The sequence below is a fragment of the Propithecus coquereli genome, unplaced genomic scaffold (assembly GCF_000956105.1).
Source record: "Propithecus coquereli isolate 6110/MARCELLA unplaced genomic scaffold, Pcoq_1.0 Scaffold208, whole genome shotgun sequence".
Classification (NCBI taxonomy): Eukaryota; Metazoa; Chordata; class Mammalia; order Primates; family Indriidae; genus Propithecus; species Propithecus coquereli.
This window is the reverse complement of record NW_012145856.1, coordinates 2,693,285-2,716,233: the sequence shown is the minus strand read 5'-3', so window position 1 is coordinate 2,716,233 and position 22,949 is coordinate 2,693,285. Positions and strand designations below refer to the sequence as shown.

The 22,949-nt window shown below is 40.4% G+C and overlaps 1 protein-coding gene across 1 annotated transcript in view; it reads left to right on the top strand.

Moving 5' to 3' along the window:
• DNAH6 (dynein, axonemal, heavy chain 6) overlaps positions 1-22,949 on the top strand; it is a 318,529-nt gene that overhangs the window by 222,809 nt on the left and 72,771 nt on the right. The window contains exons 46-58 of the mRNA XM_012644194.1: positions 960-1,201; positions 2,597-2,839; positions 4,165-4,332; positions 4,834-5,069; positions 6,246-6,507; positions 7,638-7,761; positions 8,469-8,665; positions 9,759-9,962; positions 10,682-10,807; positions 13,464-13,628; positions 16,110-16,177; positions 17,352-17,532; positions 21,189-21,368. Of these exons, the coding sequence (XP_012499648.1) occupies positions 960-1,201; positions 2,597-2,839; positions 4,165-4,332; positions 4,834-5,069; positions 6,246-6,507; positions 7,638-7,761; positions 8,469-8,665; positions 9,759-9,962; positions 10,682-10,807; positions 13,464-13,628; positions 16,110-16,177; positions 17,352-17,532; positions 21,189-21,368 (2,396 nt within the window). The remainder of the gene's footprint in view (positions 1-959; positions 1,202-2,596; positions 2,840-4,164; positions 4,333-4,833; positions 5,070-6,245; positions 6,508-7,637; positions 7,762-8,468; positions 8,666-9,758; positions 9,963-10,681; positions 10,808-13,463; positions 13,629-16,109; positions 16,178-17,351; positions 17,533-21,188; positions 21,369-22,949) is intronic.

The window sequence follows — 22,949 nt, the reverse complement described above, 5'->3', positions numbered from 1 at the left end:
TGCCCCATGGAGGTCACAGTCTTGTCCAAACCGGCCAGCCTCTCTTAATCTTCTTTAAGCACCAGCTTATTTCACATACTCACCGTGTGCTGCCTGGGGAGGGCTGAAGGCACAAGTCTAGTGCTTTGGATGCCCTTGCCTAGCATCAAGCTCACGACACAAATAAAACAGAAATGGGTTTTCTGTCTCTCTCTCCCAGGAGCAGTGTAGCTGTGGTCCACTTCCATTTCTCCAATACCATGCTAGATTCCATGTGCTAATATTTGTCCACTCCCATCTTTTCTTTCCACACCTCTTTAACTTTTTGGCTATTCCTTCTCATATCTTTCCTGTGTCCTTTTGTGAGAATTTCTTCTACTGCTAGTTCAGGAATTATAGGTACAGACACTAGTCTACTTCAGCTAATGTAAGTGGAAAGGGATTTATGAGAGGGGTAGAGAATCATTCGGAGAGTCAAAGAAAGAGATTGGGAACTGAACTGTTTGGAATGAATATAAAATGCACACTGTAGAAGTCAGTGGTCAAGGAAGCGACTGCCTCTGCCACAAACCATTCCTGCTGAACCTAGGAGCGTGCCTCAGCTCCAACTGCCGGCTCCAAAGCTGTGTGTCCTCCGCCACATCAGGGAGTAACTGAAATCAGCTGCCACATCCAGAAATAAGAGCTCCACGACCATGCCACTTCTACCAGACCCTGCACCTGCAAAAACTGATGCTCTGCACCCTTGCCCTCTCTCCCAGTTGTCCTCTGTCCCAGAGCAAAACCTTATGTGAATCTCTCTCTCCACTTTATCCAAGGGGTCTCCTCAAATACACTGATGATGGGGATCTAACTCACATTCAGAACTCTAGTTGCACCGGAGCCCAGAAAATGTCATTTTTAATCTTTCCAGGCTGTGTGAATGAAAGAAAGGGGTTGGAATGGATGCTGAACAAGGCTATTCACACATCTTCTATACTAACATGTGTTTTTGATGTCGGTAACCTCAAATACATTAGCCAACACTAACTTTTATCCTTGCTTTATCCATATTTTAAACTGGAAAATATCTTTTTGTCAGGTGTTTCAATACTTTATCAATAGAGTTCGTCAGAAGCTGCACATTGTTCTCTGCATGAGCCCAGTTGGGGAGGCCTTTCGGTCCCGATGCCGAATGTTTCCATCCCTTGTAAACTGTTGCACCATTGACTGGTTTGTCCAGGTTGGTGACATCTCAGGATATCTCTTTCAGAAGTTGTACTTTCTTGATTTTAAAGGGGTAACACATTGTCTGATAATAGCCCATGGGTACTTGCATTAGCTTTAAAGCCTGCTAGAAATTTACTCACACAAGGAATGACAATGACAATCATAGAACAAAGACAAAACAGAATTTACAAAGGAAGAGGCGACCATTGAATTTAGCAATGTAGTTATCGGTGATCTTGACAAGAGCTGTTTCAATGGTGGGGAAGAGGGTTCAAGAGAGAAGGGGAAGGGGGTTCAAGAGAGAAGAGAGGAGAGGAATCAGAGACAATGAGCATAGGCAACTCTTTCAAGGAGTTTTGCCCCAAATGAAAGCAGAGAGATGAGGTCATAGATAGAGGGACATGAGAGGTCAAGAGAGAAATATTTTTAAATAAGAGACACAAGCAGCATGTGTGTGTGTGCTGATGAAGATGATCCAGAAAAGAGAACTATACTGATGACAGCATACAGAATTAAGCATGTCCTTCAGTAAGCAAAAAGGGATGGGATGGAGTCATCAATGAAGGGGCTGACCTTGGCAGGAAGCATGTGCAGCTTACCCCTGAGTAGCGGGAGTGGAGGCAGAATATATGAGCATAGATGCGGGTAGATGGGGAGATGTGAGGGTAAGAGCTCATCAAAGTTCCATTTGCATTATTTCTAATTTTGTTTAGTGATGTGGGAAGCAAGGTCATGAGCTGAGAATGAAGAGGAAATAGGAACTGTTAGCAGTCTGAGGAAGTAGAATAGGGTGTGAAATACTCGCTTAAAAGAGTACAAAACTGATGTATTAGAAAATATAGAAGCATTTCTGGGCTGCACTAAGGTGCTAGTCATCACGAATGTAAAGTGAGGGCAGTCAGCATGGCTGTGTGTTTTTCTCCAGCCATGCTCAACTGCATAGTTGCAGGCTTGGTGTAACAGAGTTGCTTTTGACTAAGGTTCGGGTGAGCTCAAAGAAACAAGAGAGGAGCAAAGGACTTGAGCTGTGTGCAGGACAGTGATTATAATGATGGACCTGAAGTCCCAACTATATAATAAACAGAGTCAGGACACGAGTATGATCCTATTTATAGAATTCTAAAGACACACAATCATCCATTCATTCCAGCAACAAACATTTATTGAACAACTCCCATGTGCCTGACACTGTGTTGGAGACGCAGTGGTCAGCAAACGCAGACCCAAGCCCTCTGAAACAGACAGAGCCTTTTGGTTAATTAAACATCATAGGTGTGAGTAGGAGTTAACTAGGTGAAAGGGAGAACTGGCAAGGAAGAGTGCCGGAGAAATACCTTTTTTTAAATTATTAAATTGTATGTTATTGAAATGACCAATAGATTTTTCCAGACTGTTTCTTTATTTACAGTGGCCCAGAGAAGCACTTCTTTCTGTGTCAAAGACATTTTTCGCAAATGTCGACCCTCAAAATGAAGAACTGAAAGACAAGCTTTCCCTCATGTGCGTGAATGTTCACATGAGCGTCTCCACCATGGCAGAGCGCTATTACACAGAGCTGCGCAGGCGGTACTACACAACGCCCACCTCCTACTTAGAGCTCATCAATCTCTACCTGTCTATGCTGTCTGAAAAAAGGAAGCAGATTATTTCAGTAAGTTCAATATTACCAATGGGAAAAAAAAAAAACTTTTTTGAAAGGTCTATGCACTGTCTTACCTGCCAGAGCATTCTCCATCCTGACACATGCCCTAGACAACCTTCAACAGGACCAAAAAGGTGTCCCATGCTGTTGATCCAAGGGTCTTCCCCTTCCTTGACAATTATATTGTCCTTCTATCACTTACATAAGTATCCTTGACTGAGTAGAATGATATGGGCATCAAGACAGCATCAAAGTTATGCAGAGAACAGTCAGTCATCTCTGTAGTATTTAATATAGTGTTTAGTTTAACACAGCGGTGTTTTAGTTGTCTACCAATTGTGTCAATTATTCCAGTTAAGAACATTATGACTTTGGTTCCAATTAAGGAATTTAGTGTCAACCAAAAACTATATACAACCTATGCTCTGCCTTTTGCTGCACAACTTTGAGCACATTATATAACTTCTTTAAGCCTTAGTAGAATATAAGGTTCAAAAATATCTATATCTACCTCTTGGATTGTTGTGGAATTTAAATAAGACACTGTCCATGAAACACTATGATATAACACATATGAGGTGCTCAGAAGATAGTGGGTGTCATCATCATCATCATCATCAGGCTATTAACATGACCTAAAATTTTCAACATTTTAAACACACTGAAAGAGAAGCATTTACAATTTAGGTATTTACATTTTTTTCAGAGAATTTGTAACTGGTAAAATGTCTGCCTTGTAAAATACCTTGACAGATATTTTTGAAACCTGCCAATTTGAACCAAGCTTTCTGACTCACCTTCAAAAAGAAAATGCTTCCCTGGTGTCTCCTGTAGCAGATACCACACCTTTGATCCTAGTTAAGCGTTTTCTGTCACCACGTAGGGTTCAGATACAGCAACCAGAGCTTGGCACCCAGGACCTCATCTCCCTGGGAGTCCTCAGCCCTACTGACCCAAGTAAACAAGCTCCCCTAGCTGTGGTCTCCAGGGATTCCTATCTGATCTTGTCCCTCACTCACTCAACACGCTACCACCAGGAATAAAAATAATACAATGCGGCCCCCACCCTCAGTGAGCCACAGCCCACTGGTGTCCCAATGCTGTGGCCAGAAGGCATAGATCCAAATGCAGTGTGGTGAATGTCACGGCCATTTCCTGAAGTTCTATTACCTGAAGATTTCCCAACTTGTAATGCATTCACAATTTGAAATATTGCAAACAGATTTACTGATTCTGTAGTTATAAAAGCCTAATTACATGAGTAATATTAATAGATGCCAGTAAACCTATGGTTTATAGTACTCATTACAATAGAAATTTTCATTGTCTTTTAGGCACGAGATCGGGTGAAGAACGGACTCACCAAGCTATTAGAAACAAATGTACTAGTAGATAAAATGAAATTAGATCTTTCAGCTTTAGAACCTGTACTTTTAAAAAAATCACAAGATGTTGAAACCCTGATGGAAAAATTGGCAGTGGATCAAGAAAATGCTGATCAGGTATGCTGCATTACCTGACAGTGTGGGTGAGAAGGCTTAGGGAAGCAATTGATCACTCATATACAATGATATATGATTGGATTATTTTATTATATATGTCATTAAAATAATTAAGTGATATATTTAGAATTTTTTTTAGCAATTTAGTAATGTTTTTAAGTTGTAAACAATCTTCCTTTACTAAATCAATCTGGTTCTGTCCCTGAGAATTGATGAATCCCAGTGAGCAGGACAGAGGGAGTTGTGAGAAAAGTACCACCTACAAATACAAAGCAGCTATTCCTCTCCTAAGAAGAAGCTTTAAGTTATAATATTTTATCTTCATTGTGCTGTCAGCATGGCATGAGATGGACAAAGGAGAGCATGAAATGCAATCTAGCTAATTACCTTTCACTTTGGTCTAATCCAAAGAGCAAATATGACTCATTATTATTGGCTTTGTTTTTAAATGTGGAAATTCAAATAATGAGTCCACTGAAGCAGTTGTGTTCCAATGGTTAGGTCCGTAGCGTTGTGCAAGAAGATGAAGCAACAGCAAAAGTGAAAGCTGAAGAGACCCAAGCAATAGCTGATGATGCTCAAAGAGATCTTGAAGAAGCGTTACCCGCACTCGACGCCGCCAATAAGGCACTGGATTCCTTAGATAAAGCAGACATATCTGAAATCAGAGTTTTTACAAAGCCCCCAGATATGGTCATGACTGTAATGGAAGCAATCTCCATTCTCTTGAATGCAAAGTGAGTAATTTAGGATCATATATTACCAGAATACCTGTTGGCATTTCTTTACTGTTTTTCTCCATTTTCATTTATATGTTCATTCTCTTCTCCACTCTCTTACTGATTCAGTTGGTCATTCAACAAATTGATTCAAGGAGACTTTTTTTCCCAACATCTATTCTGTGCTAGATGATGGAAGATATGTTTTTCACTTCAAGACACATACAGGCTAGTGGGGAGACAGGCATAAAAAATAATTTCAAGACAATGTGTGAGTTTTAGAGTATTGGGAGTGCTAAGAAAGCATACCTAAGTCCTTCTGGGGAGGTGAGAGCAGATTTTTCAGAAGATAATGCTAGTTGAATCATGGGACTGTGGGAGCATGAGGAATGAGCTTTGATGCTCATGGAATGGATTGGAGCTGGGAAGGAGGGGAGTGATTACATCACAAAAGGTATTGTAAACTGTGCTAAACAGTTCAGATTTCATCTTGGAGATATGTAGTTTTCAAACTTTCTTTGGCAATACAACCCCTTTTGCAATAAAAAATTATGTTACAATGAACCTTTCTAGATAAAACTGAGCAACGGACTCAGAGCACCAGGACTCAGAGCAGGACCCATCAACACCAGGCCTCCCCACTGACCCTCAAGCTGGCACCTCAGTAGGGCCCAGGGGGCTCTGCAGAGCACAGGTAGAGAGCCCTGGGCAGAGGGGACTAAGAACCATTGAACATTTTTTACCTTATCAGATTTTCAGGGTAGAAATACCAATCTCACAAAAGTTCAGAAGGCTGAGGTTGATCAAAAGACATAAAGCCCAGCTAGAAGGCAATTGTAGTGTCCTGGCAAGAGATTTTTAAGGGTCAAAACTAGCAAAAGAGGTAAAATGTGAGTGCCTAGGACCTTTTTAAAATAAAACTATTGTTTCTATATGACTTACATTTTAAAACTCTATGATTTTATAATCCTTTCTTTACCAAAGCTGTGTTGCATGAAACTTCAGTAATCCAAATACTTTTCTCCCCATGAATTAATTGCGGTACACGTAACTACCAATTACTAGGATTATACTACCAAGATTAAAACTACCCACTTATTGGGATAATATTGTAATGTTTTCAAAGGAATACATTTCTTTTGTTCTTATATTACTTTATTACAATGCTATTAACTTATCATGTCTGTCTTTCAGGCCTGATTGGCCAACAGCAAAGCAACTTCTTGGTGACTCTAACTTCCTAAGAAGGCTTTTAGAATATGATAAGGAAAACATAAAACCTCAAATATTGGCAAAGCTTCAAAAGTACATTAATAATCCCGATTTTGTGCCTGAAAAAGTAGAGAAAGTGTCCAAAGCATGTAAATCCATGTGCATGTGGGTAAGAGCAATGGACTTGTACTCTCGGGTAGTCAAGGAAGTCGAACCAAAGAGACAAAAACTCCGGGCTGCACAGGTACACTATCTATATTATGATATTTTATAGAACTGAAGACTTTGGTCATTAATCATTCAAGCTGCCTATATAATGCCACTGTGATCCTATGCAATACAGATTGTAACAAAGCTCTTGAAAAATAGCTTTTGTTTTAAACAATAGCAGAAAAAAAAACTTTCAGAAATTACTTCTAAAATCAGCCTCTGTCCAGCATAAAAAGAACATGAGGCCTCAATATATTCATCTGAAAAAAGAGACTTAAGCCTATGGTATTTTTGAGATGCCTTTTAGCTCTAGCATCTAATGATCTATGTTTCCCTTTGTTAAATACTTCCACTCTTGATGGTGTCATGTGAGGTTTTAGAGCCAGCTTAACCCACAATTGGACGTGAGGTCCTTAGCCTTCCCAAGAAGAAAAAAGGATGGGTCATTTAGTGAAACGGATTTCCAAAAGAACCATGGCTATAGAGCAGCAGTCAGCAAATTTTTTCTTTAAAGATCCAGACAGTAAATATTTTAATTATTGTGGGCTATATCGTCTCTATTACAAGTATTCTACTCTGTCACTGCAGCACAAAAACAGTCACTGACAAAAAAGCATGGCTATGTTCCAATATAACTTTATTTATGGACACTGGAATTCAAATTTTATATAATTATCACATCACAAAATATTACTCATTTTTTTTATTTTTTCCAACCATATAAAAACGTGAAAACTATTTTTAGCTTGCAGATTGTACAAAAACAGGCAGCAGGCTAGATTTGGCCTACAGGCCATAGTTTGCAGATCCCCTAATATTGAGAACTAGTTAGGAAAGATTTTTCACTATTGCATGAATATTTAATTTAAATATCTCATCACTTAAAATTAATAATTCATTGTGGTAACTAATTCATTCCAAATGCTTGGTACATCTGTTTCTCTTTTATGATTTATTCTGTTGGGCTTTATGATTGATTTTGTTTGGTTTTGTTTACTTCTTATGTTTTACTCTATTTTATTTGTTTTAACTTTGAATATCACATCAAAGTCTTTTTGGACATGAAAAAGGGAACATAAATCTTATACGTTTTTAAAAATCTCTTATAAATGTGCAAATTCAGCCTTCTTTGGGGGCCTATTCTTAAATAGTTGCTTTTATTAGGCTGAACTTGACGTTACTATGGCTACCCTGAGAGAAAAGCAAGCATTGCTACGACAAGTGGAAAATCAAATACAGGCCTTACAAGATGAATATGACAAAGGTGTTAATGAAAAAGAAAGCCTGGGTAAGTAACTCATAAAACTTACATTGGTCAGGAAATGTCTGGTTTTCAAAAGTAGAAAGAACTTTCAGGCAGTCAGAGCTCAGCTTTTATCCAGCATGTGGGACTTACTCCGTTGGACTTATTCCATTAGCCTTCTAGTATCAAATGAGAACTGCACATATTGTGTACATTCAACATCTTGTATCTGAACAGGGCTTACTGCAGTATGTTACATTAAAATATAAAACAGCATATGGCAGGGGTCCCCAGCCTATGGTGAGTTTTGTAATTATTTCATTTTATATTACAATATAATAATAATAGAAATAAAGTGCACAATAAATGTAATGCACGTGAATCATCCCAAAACCATCCCCCACCCCCCAATCCGTGGAAAAATTGTCTTCCATGAAAATGGTCCCCGGTGCCAAAAAGGTTGGGGACCGCTGGCATATGGATTTGATCCAGAAAATAAATGCTAGAGGGGTGCAGAGAGCACTATCTTCAGCCAGAGTAACAGTATCAAAAAATTGCTGTTGGCATGAAAGAGGCAAACTTAGACTTGGTTCTGAAATTGGAATTAATGCTGAATTGCTGTGAGTTTTCCTAGAGATGTATTGCTATCATTGGCTAAATAATGCTAATTCTTGCTATAAATAGAAGCAGGTGAATAAACTTTTAGTCTTTTTGGAAAATATTGAATAACATAAACTGATTTAATTTTCTAGCGAAGAATATGAGCCTGACAAAAGCACGCCTAGTACGAGCTGGAAAGCTAACAGCTGCGTTAGGAGATGAGCAGGTTCGATGGGAAGAAAGCATACAGAAGTTCGAGGAGGAGCTATCGAATATCACAGGGAACGTGTTCATAGCAGCAGCTTGTGTGGCCTATTATGGGGCTTTCACAGCCCAGTACAGGCAAACAGTGAGTAAACCTGCTTTCTGTAAGGATTGCTAAGAAGCAGCTGAAACTGAGGCTGCAAAGTGTCATTTTTCTGAGTTCACATGGAGGCTCTCCACTATGGGGGCTCTCCATGGTAGAATTTAGTTATACATTCCATAGCCCCCGACCTCCCGCACCAGCCAGTGATGGTCTACGCCTAGGCTTTCCTTAACACGTTCCTCCCTTTCCTTCCCCTGCCATAGAAAGCTATTTATCACTTACTTACACAGCATAGGAACCTGCAGGACGGAAAAGGGACAGATCACAAGTGGCATGTAAAGTCAGCCAGGGTGAGATGCTCTTCATTGGTGAGACTGCTACGGAAGGCCAGGCAATGAAAAGGAGTGGGACATGGAGGCATCCGTGGTTCCTTAGGCATTTATCTTTATGAGAAATAAAACTTCTCATTTATCAGAGAATAAAAGTTCCTTCTACATTGCATTTTCCAGGAAACTAAGTGATTTGGAAGGATTTTATGGTCATTTGTATGAAAGGCCTCCCTAAAAATGTTTCATCCTCATCCTTAAGTTTATAAGACTGGTATAGGGCTCATATAGACTCCCCAGGAGCTCAGGGGTCATCTGGTCCATGTTTCTCCTTGGGCCAATAGTGGCTTTTGGAGGCAGACAGTTCTCTGTTGTGCATGACCACCACTCATTGAAGGAGATAAGATGCTAACATCGCTTTTCCCCATCTACTGATTGCTAGTAGCACCCACAGTCATTGTGTTAACCCCAAACTTCTCCACATGCTTCCAGACTCTCCCAAGAGGGGCAAAACACCCCTGGTTGGAAACCACTGTGACAACCCAGTCATTTACACATGAGAAAATAGGTCCAGACAGAGGGTGAAATGCCCGAAGTTGCAGCTAGTTAATGGTACAGTTTGGGCACCCAGGTCTCCTGAATTTTAGTTCACTTCTTGTGCCTCATGCTCTGATGCCAGCTTGCCTATGAAGACTGGGAGGGCTTGGTTCTTCTAGACACTGCCTTACTCCTGTCCACCACATTTTGTGTGTGCCCTCATTTACTGGGTGTTCCTGACTCTATTTGAGTAAGCTTTCCTTCTTCTGTAGCTTATAGAGTGTTGGATCCAGTACTGTCAGTCTTTGGAGATCCCAATCGATCCTGCCTTCAGCCTCATTAACACTCTTGGAGATCCCTACGAAATACGACAGTGGAACACTGATGGGCTGCCCCGTGACACAATATCAACAGAAAATGGCATTTTGGTTACTCAAGGGAGACGGTGGCCTTTGATGATTGATCCCCAAGATCAGGTGTGTAACAAATGCTTAAGAGAGTGGCCTATTAGCTCTGCTTAATATCGAGCTGTCTATTAAAAATTGTAAAAGTGGACATATTTATAAGATCATGGAGTTTTAGACCATGAAGAGAGTTTAGAAGCCTCCTAGTCCAAGTCCCTCACTTTGTGGATGTAGAAAGTAAGACAGGGAGAGTCTAAGTGCTCTCACACTCGGTTTTGGTTGGTTTTGTTTAAGGGATTGACTATCAATTTTTTGGTTTCTATGAGGGCAGAGATTCCACAGAAATTCATTCCTCTGTATTCTTTGATCCTAAAAGGTCTGAGGAGACAAAATGAAGTCAGGGTATGATAGAATTTAGGGCAAGCCTCCCTAGAATTTACAAAATTCCATTATCTGACTCCCTAAGTCCATGGATCAGATTGGACTAAATAGAGTTTGTCGAGGGAGCCATAAGGAAGCAAGGCAGACATACCTGAGTGTTGTACATGTGGGCTTTTTTCCTAGAAGACTCTTTTCTTCACTTGTTACAGATTTGAGCAAATGGAAAAGTTACGAACGTTGGGCTTAAAAGGTATCTTTATTGGGGGGGGCACATGTTATTTTATGTTTTATCTTTTTATATTTCAAATCTGTTTCTAGATTGAATTTCTAAACTTCATTCTAAAGCTTTCACTTTCTAGCTGTTTATTATACTCTGAAACAAATGTCCTGCTCTGTGCTTTCTCATACAGGCCAACCGTTGGATAAGGAACAAAGAAAGCAGAAATGGCTTAAAGATCATTAAGCTAACAGATAGTAATTTCTTACGAATACTTGAAAATTCAATCCGACTTGGTTTACCTGTCTTACTGGAAGAGGTTTGCTTTCCACTTTATTTTCTCATGTTAGTTTCCAACTTTCAGATCATCTCTGGAACTCTATATAGGCCACTCTACATCATGCTAAAGACACCAGTCAACTCTATTTTCAAATTGGTCAAACCAGTTCTTTGCTCCTTCAAGAATACATTCTTATATGGGGGTGCGGGGTGGGGAAGTAAGGGGCAATCTGTTGACTTTCAGACATTGTTTTGGTGTTAAGAGGGATGGCCTCTGTTTCCTGACACTGCTGATTTGCAGGCCTCACTATAGTCCTCGGTGGTTAGCTGCCCTGAAAATTCAAAGCAGTCAGGAACTGTCTACAGCACCAAGGATGCGAAGCCAGTAAAACTTTCCAGTGGGTATAAATGTTATTTTTTGCTTGGACTAAGTATCAGAATTAGATTAAGTGATGATTGATACGAATGAATTTGGGTTTTGTTAAGTCTAGATGTTCCATTTCTTTGGGTATCGCTCCAAGAATGGATGTTTTAGAAATTGTTCACTCATTCAACAAACACTATTTGAAAGCCAGTGACAAACAATAGAAATGTGGTTTCTGTCCTCAATAGCTTACAGTTGAGTTGGGGACAGAGACAGTAAACAGAGAAAGAAGAAATGAGAGAGAGGGTGAGGAAGAGAGCTTGTGATCGGGACTTTGAAGGAGCAAGCAGATGGCTCAGATAGCCAACAAGGGGAGGGAAGGACCCTAACCAAGTTAGATGCCTGGCCAGAGGGAGTAATATTGAAGCTGTGATCTAGGTGATGAGTTCAGCCATGTGACAAGCCCCAGGAGAAGGGCTTCCCAGGCAAAGGAAACAGCATGTGCAAGAGCCATGGACACAAAAGAGACTGGTCAATGATCGTGGTTTATTTCCCTTATAAGAGAAGAATGAGTGAGCAAAAACATGGGCCATCAGGTGAATCTCAGTTTAACCATGCCTAGAAGTGCCTCTGCTTCAGCAGAAAGACAGGAAGCTCAGAAAGGACCACTAACCTGGGACAGCTCAGCTACAGCACTTGCATGATGAGTAAGAATAATAATTACAATGTTAGCGTTAGCTATCATTTATTGAGTGTTCACTACATGCCAGACTCTATTCTCAATATTTTATTTATATTAACTTATTAATCCTCACCACAACCTTACAAGGTAGTTATTATTATTGTCCCATTTTGTCAATGAGGAAATTGGGCATAGAAAGGTTACATAAACCGAATAGCCTTGCCTGCCTAGAAAATCTCCAGCAAGTCGCCATCCTCCCCACTAGACCCACAAAGAGCACAAGAGGCCTCAATGTGGCCAAGCTTTGAAGTTGACCAATACAGGGATGTTCCTGTCATGGATCCCAGGCCCTCCCTCAAACCCTGAAGTCACAGGAGAGGGTGAGGTCTCTGGAAATCTTTGGCACAGTTACTTTAGCCCCAAACTAGATTCTTGAACTCAGATTTACTTCATGATACAGGAAGTCCTGGAGGAGTGGAAAAAAGACTTTCAGTGATGTTCTGCCCCTGGACAGAAGAGCCTTTTAACTGTAGCAGAACGTTCTTGGAAGTGGAGGTGGGCCTTTGTCAGGGCCCCAGCCAGGAACAGGACACTCTGACTGGGCCTTCCCTGCAGTCTGGAACTTGGGGTCATTAGCATTATGCACCTTGCTGCTTTCTACATTTGCTAGGGTATTTTCAAACTCCATCTTCCAATTTAGTCTATCTCAATCAGAATTTTTTTATGAAATAGAATTTTTAAAAACACAAAATTATATCATGGATAAGGGTAAATTTTATCTCATAAACTTTTATTTTAAGAATTTACATGTGTGGTTACCATGTAACAATATGAAATGGATTTTTTTTACTATGGATTACAATCAAATTTCAAAAGCCCCTGGGCCACAGGACCCTATCATGTACATTATAACGTAAAGATGTTCCTAATGGGGTCCCTTGGCAATCTCTGCATGCCCAAATCCTTACCAACAATCAGATTTGCTTTGAGGGGGAAAAAAGCATAGTTATCATGTAGAATAGGGGTTCACAATTTTTTTCTGTGGAGAGCCAGATAGTAAATATTTTAATTTTTCAGGCCTCATCCAATCTCTGTGCATATTTCTTCTTTGTTTTGTTTTTGGTGGGGAGGGAGGTTGTTTATAAATTTTTATAACCCTTTAAAAAGGTAAAAAATGATTCTTAGCTCAAGAGTTATGCAAAAACAGGCCTCCGGGGGCCAGATCTGGCTGGCCTGCACACCGTAATTTGCCAACTGTTGACTTAGAACAACCATGAAAATGAACAGATCTTCATTTGTATGGGGCCTGTTGAAGGCCACCCTTCAGTGGCTTAATCAACCCAGCCTCTCTTCTTAGCTTATCTCTCATGCGGATGAATAGTGTGTAAGTCTAGTCTAAGTATTAATAGATATATTGCCTTCATATGCTCTTGTTTCCTTAGATTACTGATAAAATAACCACTAGAAAATATCTACTGTTAGATTTAGTGTGAGGATGATAATAAATATCTATAAGATCACTGCAAAATTGCTTGTTCACAGTAAATTTTGAGACTTAAAGAATTTTGAGAATTTTGGTGCCTTGCATTTTAATGGTTTTTGTCTTAATGCTTGGTTTTTGTCTTATCTTGTTTTCTTTTAATTTTTAAGCTCAAGGAAACCTTGGATCCAGCTCTAGAACCCATTCTCTTGAAACAAACTTTCATCAGTGGTGGCCGCCTACTCATTCGCCTTGGAGACTCAGACATTGATTATGACAAAAACTTTAAGTTCTATATGACAACCAAAATGCCAAATCCCCACTATCTGCCTGAGGTATGCGCTACTGGTCTGGAGTTCTCAGCCTATCTAGATTATTGAGGTGTGATGTGGTAGGGTGAATTTGTACATGGGCCGAGAAAGATTTCCCACACAAAGATTCGGATAGAAAGTAGTATAAAGTTTATTTTACCTTAGAGATTAGAATAGTTTTAAAGAAAGAAAGTTTATTTTACTTCCCAAAGGTGGGAGGGGCACATGACGAAAGAAGGAAAGGAAAGGTGTCAGCCTCAAGCAAAGGAAGCTCAGGATTTTTATGGGGACAAACAGAAGAGAAAGAAAAGGAAAAAAATAGTTATGGCTGCCAGCTGATAATAGAAGCAGCTGTGGAGCAGCTTGGTTTGCTTTTTCCATTTTTTTTTTTCTTTTTTCTGTGAGGCTGGCTTATCAAAGTCCTTGAAATGTGATCCTGGCAGGGACTGATGCAGAAAGTTTGTACCCCTACTGTCTGCTTAGGGCTCTTTAAGGCTATGAAAACAAACTCTTAGAGATAATGAGTTAGGCTTGAAGACAACGAGTTTAGTCCCAGATGTTTAATGAAACAAAACAAAATGGGCAGTGTGCAGTGAGTTTATGTCTCTTACTTTCTGTTTGATAGTTTATCTTTCTCGGTTAGCTAGTTTAGCAAGGTCATCCTTTCATGATGAGTCTCTGGAGTTTGGTGGATTCCCATCTAGAGGTAACAGCTCTTTCTCTTTCTCCCTCTTCCCCTACGCAGTCTCCCTTCCTTCCACCTCCTCCACTTCTGCTTCTCTTCTGATTCCAGTCCCCCTTCTCGTGGCCTTCCAGTGAGGATTCAAGCCCCTGCCCAGTCAGGCCCCAGGCCAACACCCTGTCTCACTCCACGGTACACCTCTCCTCCTGTCCACAGCCACACCTCATAAACTTGGAATGCCACTCCCCTCTCTCCATTCTTCTCTCTCCTTCAGCAAGGACTGTTTTAGCCCCTGTTCTCATAGCTGATAGATGAATCTGAGCTTAACTGAGAGTTCATGGGGAGGGGGAATATTTAAATATGCAAATACCCGTAGCATATACCCCCAGATGAAGAGGTTGCCCACTTGAAAACTCTAGAGACAAGGCAACACTAGAGGATCACGATCCAAACATCCAGTGTCTGTACTTAGAGTTCTGAGAGGTGGGGGCATCTTATCCCCTTCTTCATGCCTAGACTCCTTGAAGGGAGCTGTGTGGGTTCCACTCCATACACATGTCTCAAGCCACAACAGGATCCAGAAGAAACCCTACTATAGTGCTTCAGAGCCCAAGGCAGTTGCAACAGAAATGAAAACAGCTGGGACTCCATTCTCCCCTCTCATGTGGGGCACTGCCTGGCTGCCAGCCATTCACATGCCCAGGTGCTGCCCTAATTTCAGGTGCATCTGTGCACTCTGCATGGTCTTGCCTAGGGAAGGACCTTGACATTAGAACCTTACTCTTTCACCACCACCACTACCCTCAAAAAAATCCTTGAATATACCACTCCAAAGAATGTCACTTTCATTTAAGTTACTGAATTTCTAATAGTTATCCGTCTTCGCTAGACGTATTCAGGTTGAGTGAAATTGACACATTGCTTAAAGAAATTCCTTGTCAGCCTGGAGAAGTTTACTTATACAGTGACTGCCAGGGCTCATGTCCCAAGTCCCATTCCAGAGTTTAGAAAGTGACCAATATGCCAACTTGCAATCTTTGATTTTCACTTACTTAACTTTTGAGAGGGAGTGTTGCACACAAGACTCAACCCCAGCTCTGTGACTGTGGGCAAATTGTTCCATCTCCAGGATCCTCAAGTCAATCAACTCTAATTTGGAGATAAAGCCTACCCTTCAAGGATTTGTAACATGTTTAAAGTATATGGCATTCAAACACTCTTATTATATTTGTGGGGTTTTGCTATTGATTTATTCAAGTGATGTCAGAATTATATAATAGCATTTTTCATAAAAATGTTATGAAGGGAAAAAACATATAAAGCTCTATTTATTATCAATGGTAGCTTTTTTAAACAGGGACACCCTATGTACAAGTCACTATGACTAAGTGATTTCATTATCTAGTTTAGTCTTCACAATGTCCCTAGAGGTTGTTACTTTTATTATTCCAATTTTTAAATATCGGTGCAGACGAAAGGCTTATCCAACCTTGTATATCAACTAAAGGCTACAGCTGGAATTTGAACTCAAGTTGTTGATTCTAGAATACTGCTTCTAACCCTTCACTGGCTCACTTTCCCTCAAAACACTATGTAGGATTCTGTAACTGTGGTGTTTGAGGAACAAGATTGCCACTCATACTGGCAGGGAAAATCGTATTAAGATTTTGTAAGCCACATTATGCTTGAAGCGTCTGTGTGGGTTTGTGTGCACATAGCAATTACACCTGGGAAATAATGAGCCATGTTCTAATAAAGAAAGCACTTCTCATTTTATTACTCTGCACTTAAGCATTTTTATGTACTCTGTGCTTCTCTTCCAGGTATGCATTAAAGTTACCATCATCAATTTCACTGTAACTAAATCAGGTCTGGAGGATCAGTTGTTAAGGTAAAAGAAAGGGCAGGGGAATAAGGGGAGAATGTCATAGGGTTCCTAATATTTTGTTTAGAAATTTTTTTTCTTTCAAAATATTAGGGGGGTACAAATATTTTAGGTGACATGGATCACTTTTGTAATGCTTAAGTCCCAGCTATAGGTGTGCCCACCACCCAAATAGTGTTCATTGTACCCATTAGGTAGGTTTTTGCTCTTCTCCTCCCCTCTCCCTCTGGTTGATTTCCACTGAGTTTTTAACAAAGAAAAAATTTTAATGTGTAAAAGCACCACACACAAACCCTCAGTCAAAAAGATATGAATAAATGGCCAAGTTCTTTACATTTTCACAGCTGCTCACAGCCACTGCTCTTGCCCACAGTCTTCTCAAGGAGATCAGGGTATACCCTAAGTCTCTACCCACCATCTGGTTAATGTACTAGTAATAGTTTGTGCACTAGAGCCAGCAGACCCAAGTGCAAGCCCACCCTGCCTCTCATAGCGGTATGACCTCAGGAAGTAGCCCACCAGGGTCTGTTTGCTCATCTGCAACTTGGGGGTGATAATAACAGTGCCCACCTCACGGGAGCATTGAAAGGATTAAAAGAGATAATCCTTGTAAAACTCTGAATAGGGTGCCCATCATAGAGTAATTCTTAATAAAGATTAGCTTCTACAAATAGAGACTGGGAGCAAATTATGAAAGAACAAGTGAAGAGAAGTATAAGTTCACATGTTTAGACAAGGTCAAACCTTGACGTAAGGACCCTTTTTCGTATGCAACCAAGAATCAGTCCATGGAGGTGTTAGGATTTCAGAATCTCCCAGTTGGTAGAAAAAGAGTATTCCAGGCACCATTTTCAGCTTAGCAAGCATTAGAGACAGAAATTGGATGACTGGAGAGGTGAAGCATTAAGCAGGTTTTCCTAAGCGATGAGCAGAAGGTATGGGAAATGTGGTAGGATACAGGTCTCTGAAATACAAGATAAAGAATCAGAACTGACGTGTAGTTCAGTGAAAAGCCACCATGTAAACCCAGCAAAAGAGACATTCTGCATTTGGATTTGGCCAGTAGCTACTCAGCTAAATAGTATTCAGAATAAGAACAATTACAAATGAGGAAAGAAAAATAGAACAACCTTAGGGCACTGAAAAAGATGTAATTTAGGTGTTTCAACTTTTCTTCTAGTGATGTGGTGCGACTCGAAAAACCCGAACTGGAAGAACAAAGAATCAAGCTCATTGTGAGGATCAACGCTGATAAAAACCAGCTGAAAAATATCGAAGATAAAATCCTGAAAATGCTCTTTACATCTGAAGGAAATATTCTGGACAATGAAGAACTTATTGACACACTCCAGGATTCAAAGGCAAGTAATATATTTTAAGTATTTACAGAAAGAGTGTTACTTCAAAAGTTATAGCTTCAGCCTTTGAGGGTGCTGCAGGGCCTTTTAAAGCAAAAATAGGGGCTACCTTGGGCTTCCAGGGTCATGCATAGAGGATGCCTGGCCATCAGGAATCCTCACCAACCAAAGAGATGTAGAGAAACTGTAGACAATGGCTCCTCTAGTCTTGTCTGCATTTTTTTAATAAAGCATGTAACGTAAAGAACTGGGACAAGATATACGTTGAAAGGAATGAACACACTTATAAATTCACATTAATGGCACCCCCTCCAGGAAGCCTCCCTAGTATTCCCAGCTGGAATTAATCTCTTTCTCCTTTTATAGCGTTTTATCTGAATTTCTGTTTCAGCACTTGTCACTGTTTATCTTATGTCTTAATTATCCAATCACATGTCTTATCTCTTCTATTAGGTTTTTAAGTTCTATGCAATAGGAATCTTGATATTCCTTCTCCAAGGGTTAAGTATGGTGGTTGCACACAATAGGTGTTCAATAAAAATATGTTGATAGTAAGATAAAGTTTTGCATTAAATTTATAATTCTTCAGTAAATTATTTCTCAGAGTCAAACCATCACAAAGTATATACTAGGAACACAGCTTACAAAATGGTTTTCGTCCGTTTGTGAGAGACAGAAAATAATTTACTAAAAAATCCCTTTGACTTTAATAGGCAAGGAGCACATAAGGTTCTGTTATTTGCCTTTGTCGACATTAAAAATGGTTTAGGGCTTTCTATCCTACAGTCCCTTGAGATCTCAGTAGTGAAGCAATAATAAATGGGTAATTCTGGGTCACCCATCTCCTTCCTCTCTCCTTTGGCTTATTTGTTCACAGATTTCTTTATCCTCCTTCCACTTATTCTTCTTTGGGCTCTCTCCATTCCTGGAAGTTGGTTGTTAACCCATTTATTTTTATTTTTTAGCAGTGTTTTACATGCAAACTGTTTAAACGATGAACTATTTCTATGATGCTTATGAGAAACAGCATTCCCTGCCTTCTCCCCCAACCATCCACTCATGGCTCCCTTCATAGAGACAACTGCTCTCATTTTACATCTTAACTGTGTCTATCCCTCTAATACACACACACACACACACACACACACACACACACACACTTCTGGTGCCATTAAAGTCAGGCTGAAAGAAGCAGACTCCACTGAGCTAATGATCAACATGGCTCATGCGAAGTATCGGCCAGTAGCTATTTCCCAGCCTTTGGCCTCCAGTAGTAGTTACATCCTGGTTATACCCAAACATTCATTGTTGACATTGCCTAAGGGTGAATATCTGGCTGCAAGTATTTGGGGGCTGAGAAGAGGAGGAGGGCAGGGCCGCAGCATCCGCTGTGCGCTGTGCGCACATCCACCCAATCGCTGTATTTCAGTATGGAACCTGGCCCCCAACTTCTTTCTTCTCCTCAAAAACCCTCTCTTTTACTTTCTCCAGAGGGAAACTTCTCTTTTTCTGCCAGGGTAGGGAAAGGACAATCCCCTGGCTGGGGGTGGTGTGGGGCACATAACCTGGGGGTCTTACAACCAGTTCTTATTTTAGGCACCTCCTACTTCCAGCAGTGTTTATTGCAACTAATTCCTAGGCCTTTGTGGCGGACTCTATTCTATAAATTGGGGAAGTTCTTGGCTTTCCTCTTTCGCAGCTTAAAAATTTATTTTTTTGATCTGCTAAGTCATTACTGCCCTCTGTCTGCTTTCCAGCTCCCAAAATGTATTGATATTTCCTCTCCAATTTCTCCTATCTTTGTGGGTTTACACTGCTTTTTAAACCCCTCTCCTATAATTTTATCATAGTTTCAGTAGGGAGTGAAGGTACATATATGTGTGATGACTGCCATCTTTATCTATAAGCTGGTTTCTTCCTTTGCAAGGAGTTGCCTTGGAGATATCCTTTCTCTAGAGAAGATCTAGAACTATGATCCTTGGCTGCATTTCCTGCCACTTCCCGCCTATAGTTTATACTCCTGTCAACTTCCAGAACCTTACTTAAAAATATGTCTCATATTTTCTAACTACCACTGAAGCCTCAAGTCTCTATGGCATAATATCTGCAAGTAGTCACCAAACTCAATTGAGTGTATAGTGTTCTAATATTCTCTGGCAAAAAGAAGAAAATGATCTACTTTCCTTTCTCTTTAGTCCTGAGTTCTATGTTATCAGTGCCTTGTGCTCCCCAAGGAATAAAGAATTATTTGCTAATGGGTCTCCATGATCCAGTTGCTCCCATATCAACTTCCTTTATCTATTCATGTGTGAAAGCTTTATTGAGTCTAGGATTGAGGTTGGGGATTCCCACTCAACTCTATGCTGTATTGCCTCCCCCAGCCCCAGGTTCCTAAGGGGTCGTTACAGAGAGAGTTTGAACCTTCTGATTCCTAGACACAGCTCCCTTTCTTGGTGGGCTGTGGTGGACCATCTAGACTCACACTCTTCCATATGGTAGGTGGCCACTAGCTGCATGCGACTGTTGAGCATTTGGAATGTGGCTACACTGAATTAAGATGTGTTGTTAGTGTAAAATACACACCAAATTTCAAAGGCTTAATCTAAAAAAAAAAAAAAAACTCAATGTGGATTTTATGTTGATATATTTTGGTTATATTGGGTTAAATAAAATATATTGTTAAAATTAATTTCGTTTGTTTCTTTTCACTTTTAATAAATTTATAAAATCTAGGATTATATATGTGGCTCACATTATATTTCTATTGGGAAGCCCTGGTCTAGATAGAAACTTGATGGTTTCCTTTAGCTCTCCCTTCAATGGAGCAAATACTGAACAGCCAGTTCCCATGGTGATTTTTCATGGCCCCTGCCCTAGACCCTTTGATTTTCCAGAGACAAAGAATCTTCCAACCTAGGAATATCCACAGCTGAAAAATGGGGCAGAGGAAGTAGGTAGGGACAGACAGCAATAGAAAGACAGACACAGAGAAAGGAATCTTGGGAAGCCCACTTGCCAAATGACTCCCCAGACCGACAAACCCAAAATATAGAAAACCAAAAGAATGTCAAAAAAACCTTGAAAACTTCTTGAACTCACTTAGGTTTATAACCCTTCACAAACAACAGCTTCTATCCCCATGTTTCCATATGCCTACACCTAGGAATTATAGGTAAAGAACAAGAGTATTAGTCATCCGTGTTATTCCAGGGTGGGATGTGGTAATATGTCTTCTAGCCTCTCTCTATTTCCCTCTTTTAGGTACTTTCCTGGATATCCCTTCTCCATTCTTTCATTATGGGACCTTGGACTGCTTGTGGGGAAGTTAGGGGGCAATTAGGAGTGCTGTACTAGTGTTTCCATTTCAGGAGTAACTTAGATCAGGTCTCAGAAAAGTACTGCTCCAATTTTTTCAGAGCTACTTGTATTGCCTATTTCCCTCTGCCCATTCCTGACTCTGGAAGGAAAGGAGGTCAGCTTGGTCACAAGAAGGTCACTGAGTCCTGAGACTCACTTATTTCATTTGGGGATGCCCCTTATTATAATCACCAACTCATTCTATCCTTATTTCTTTCCCAGACCTAACTGGATACATTCCAGAAATCCCATCACTTTTCTGAAGCTGATCCCTAAGAATTTGTTATTGTATCTTTAATCAGATCACTTCTGGTGCCATTAAAATCAGGCTGAAAGAAGCAGAGTCCACTGAGCTAATGATCAACGTGGCTCGTGAGAAGTATCGGCCAGTAGCCACTCAGGGCTCCGTTATGTACTTTGTCATTGCAAGCCTCTCAGAAATAGATCCTATGTACCAATACTCATTAAAATATTTTAAACAGGTAAGTATGTTGTTGTTGTTAATGAGATTCATCTCTTTGGCTTCCATTTACACCCTGCTGAGTTACTTCTTGCTTCAGATAAGCCACAAGTCTAGTTGCCGGGTACGACAACCCTACAGGAGGTTGGGTCCAGACCTATGGTTCAAGAGTGGCTCCACCACTGTGTCTCCTAAAGATTCGATTGCCTCGTAGGCACAGAACACTCTGTAGAGAAAGAAAAGAAAGCTGCTTTGCAAGTTTCATGTTCTCTTGGCTTCCTCAACTAACTAGCTTGCTTGTTTTCCCTCTCACTTGCCTTTCTCTTATTCTTTTCAGAGTCACAGCTCCATACTATGTCTTTATACTTTCTCCAGTAACCCAGCTTCCTTTCCACTGTTAGTGTTTTCTGTGTTGTATCTCAAGTCTCTGAAAGAACTGACTTTAATCACATTGGTTTATGTATCTTTTTTTTTCAGAACTTTTTGTGCAACAGACTGTCTTCCTTCCTCCCCCTACCCCTGCCTTTGACTTGCAGGGATCTCTTTCCTTTGTTCCTTTCCCACTTTCACCGTGCAACTATCAGACTTTCTTGTTTTATTTCATTGTCTCTACTTTATCTCATATTCACAGTTGAATTTTCTCTGCTTTCTTGTAAATAGGATGTTTTTGCCCTTCATTTTGCCCCTCTTTGTAGCATTCCATTATCTCCCAAAAGCAAATTCAATGTCACAAAGTTTCAACAAGCAATGTCGAATTTAAAGACTTCCAGGGGAGACAGTTTGTATCACTCATGACACAGCAAGACTTACCAAGCATCCCCAGTAGGCCCCCTGTTCACTCCAGGGGCTGCTCACTATAGAGAAACTGGATTCCAAGAGGGCATCTCCAGCAAACATTGAAAGAAACCAAGGTGGAAGCCGCAAGGCTCCTTCTGACCCAGCCGTGGATGTCATGCAACATCACTTCTGCTGCAGTCCGTTGGTCAGTCAAGTCACTCAGGATAGCCCAAGTTTGAGAGGAGGGGATTTAGACTCCATCTCTCAATGGGAAAAGTGGCAAACTATTTCAGCAATCTTTTATCCAGCACATTTGGTACGCTGTATGCCTCATATGGCTCAATGTTACCCAACATTGTCTTGGGTGGTGAGGTTTTCTCTCCTGCTGGAATCTCAACTCCCAGGAGGCAGAAATGAAGCCTCATCTATCCCATATCCACCATGGTGCTTAGCACCATATAACACTTCATGAGTCTTTTATGATTGAAGACTCTGTTTTGATCCCTCCATAATATTCAAACAATTCTTATGACACTAGACCAAGCTTGGTTTTTCCATTAGAAGTCTTATTTAGTATCCTGTCATGTAGATGTCCCTTGGCTCTCTTTCAACAAGATGTGCCTTTGCTTTAGCAGCCTTTAGAAGCCATCAGTACTGAGGTCAAACCTCAATTCCTAGAAGTAGGAGTTTGAGTTCTCACATCTCTGCTCCTTTCCTTTAGTTGCCAGCAAAGTTAAGCCAAGCAAAGTAAGGATTACTAAATCCTTTAATGCCACCTAAATTACTTTGGTAACACTTTTGTTACCCTAGGTATTTTTAAAATCTC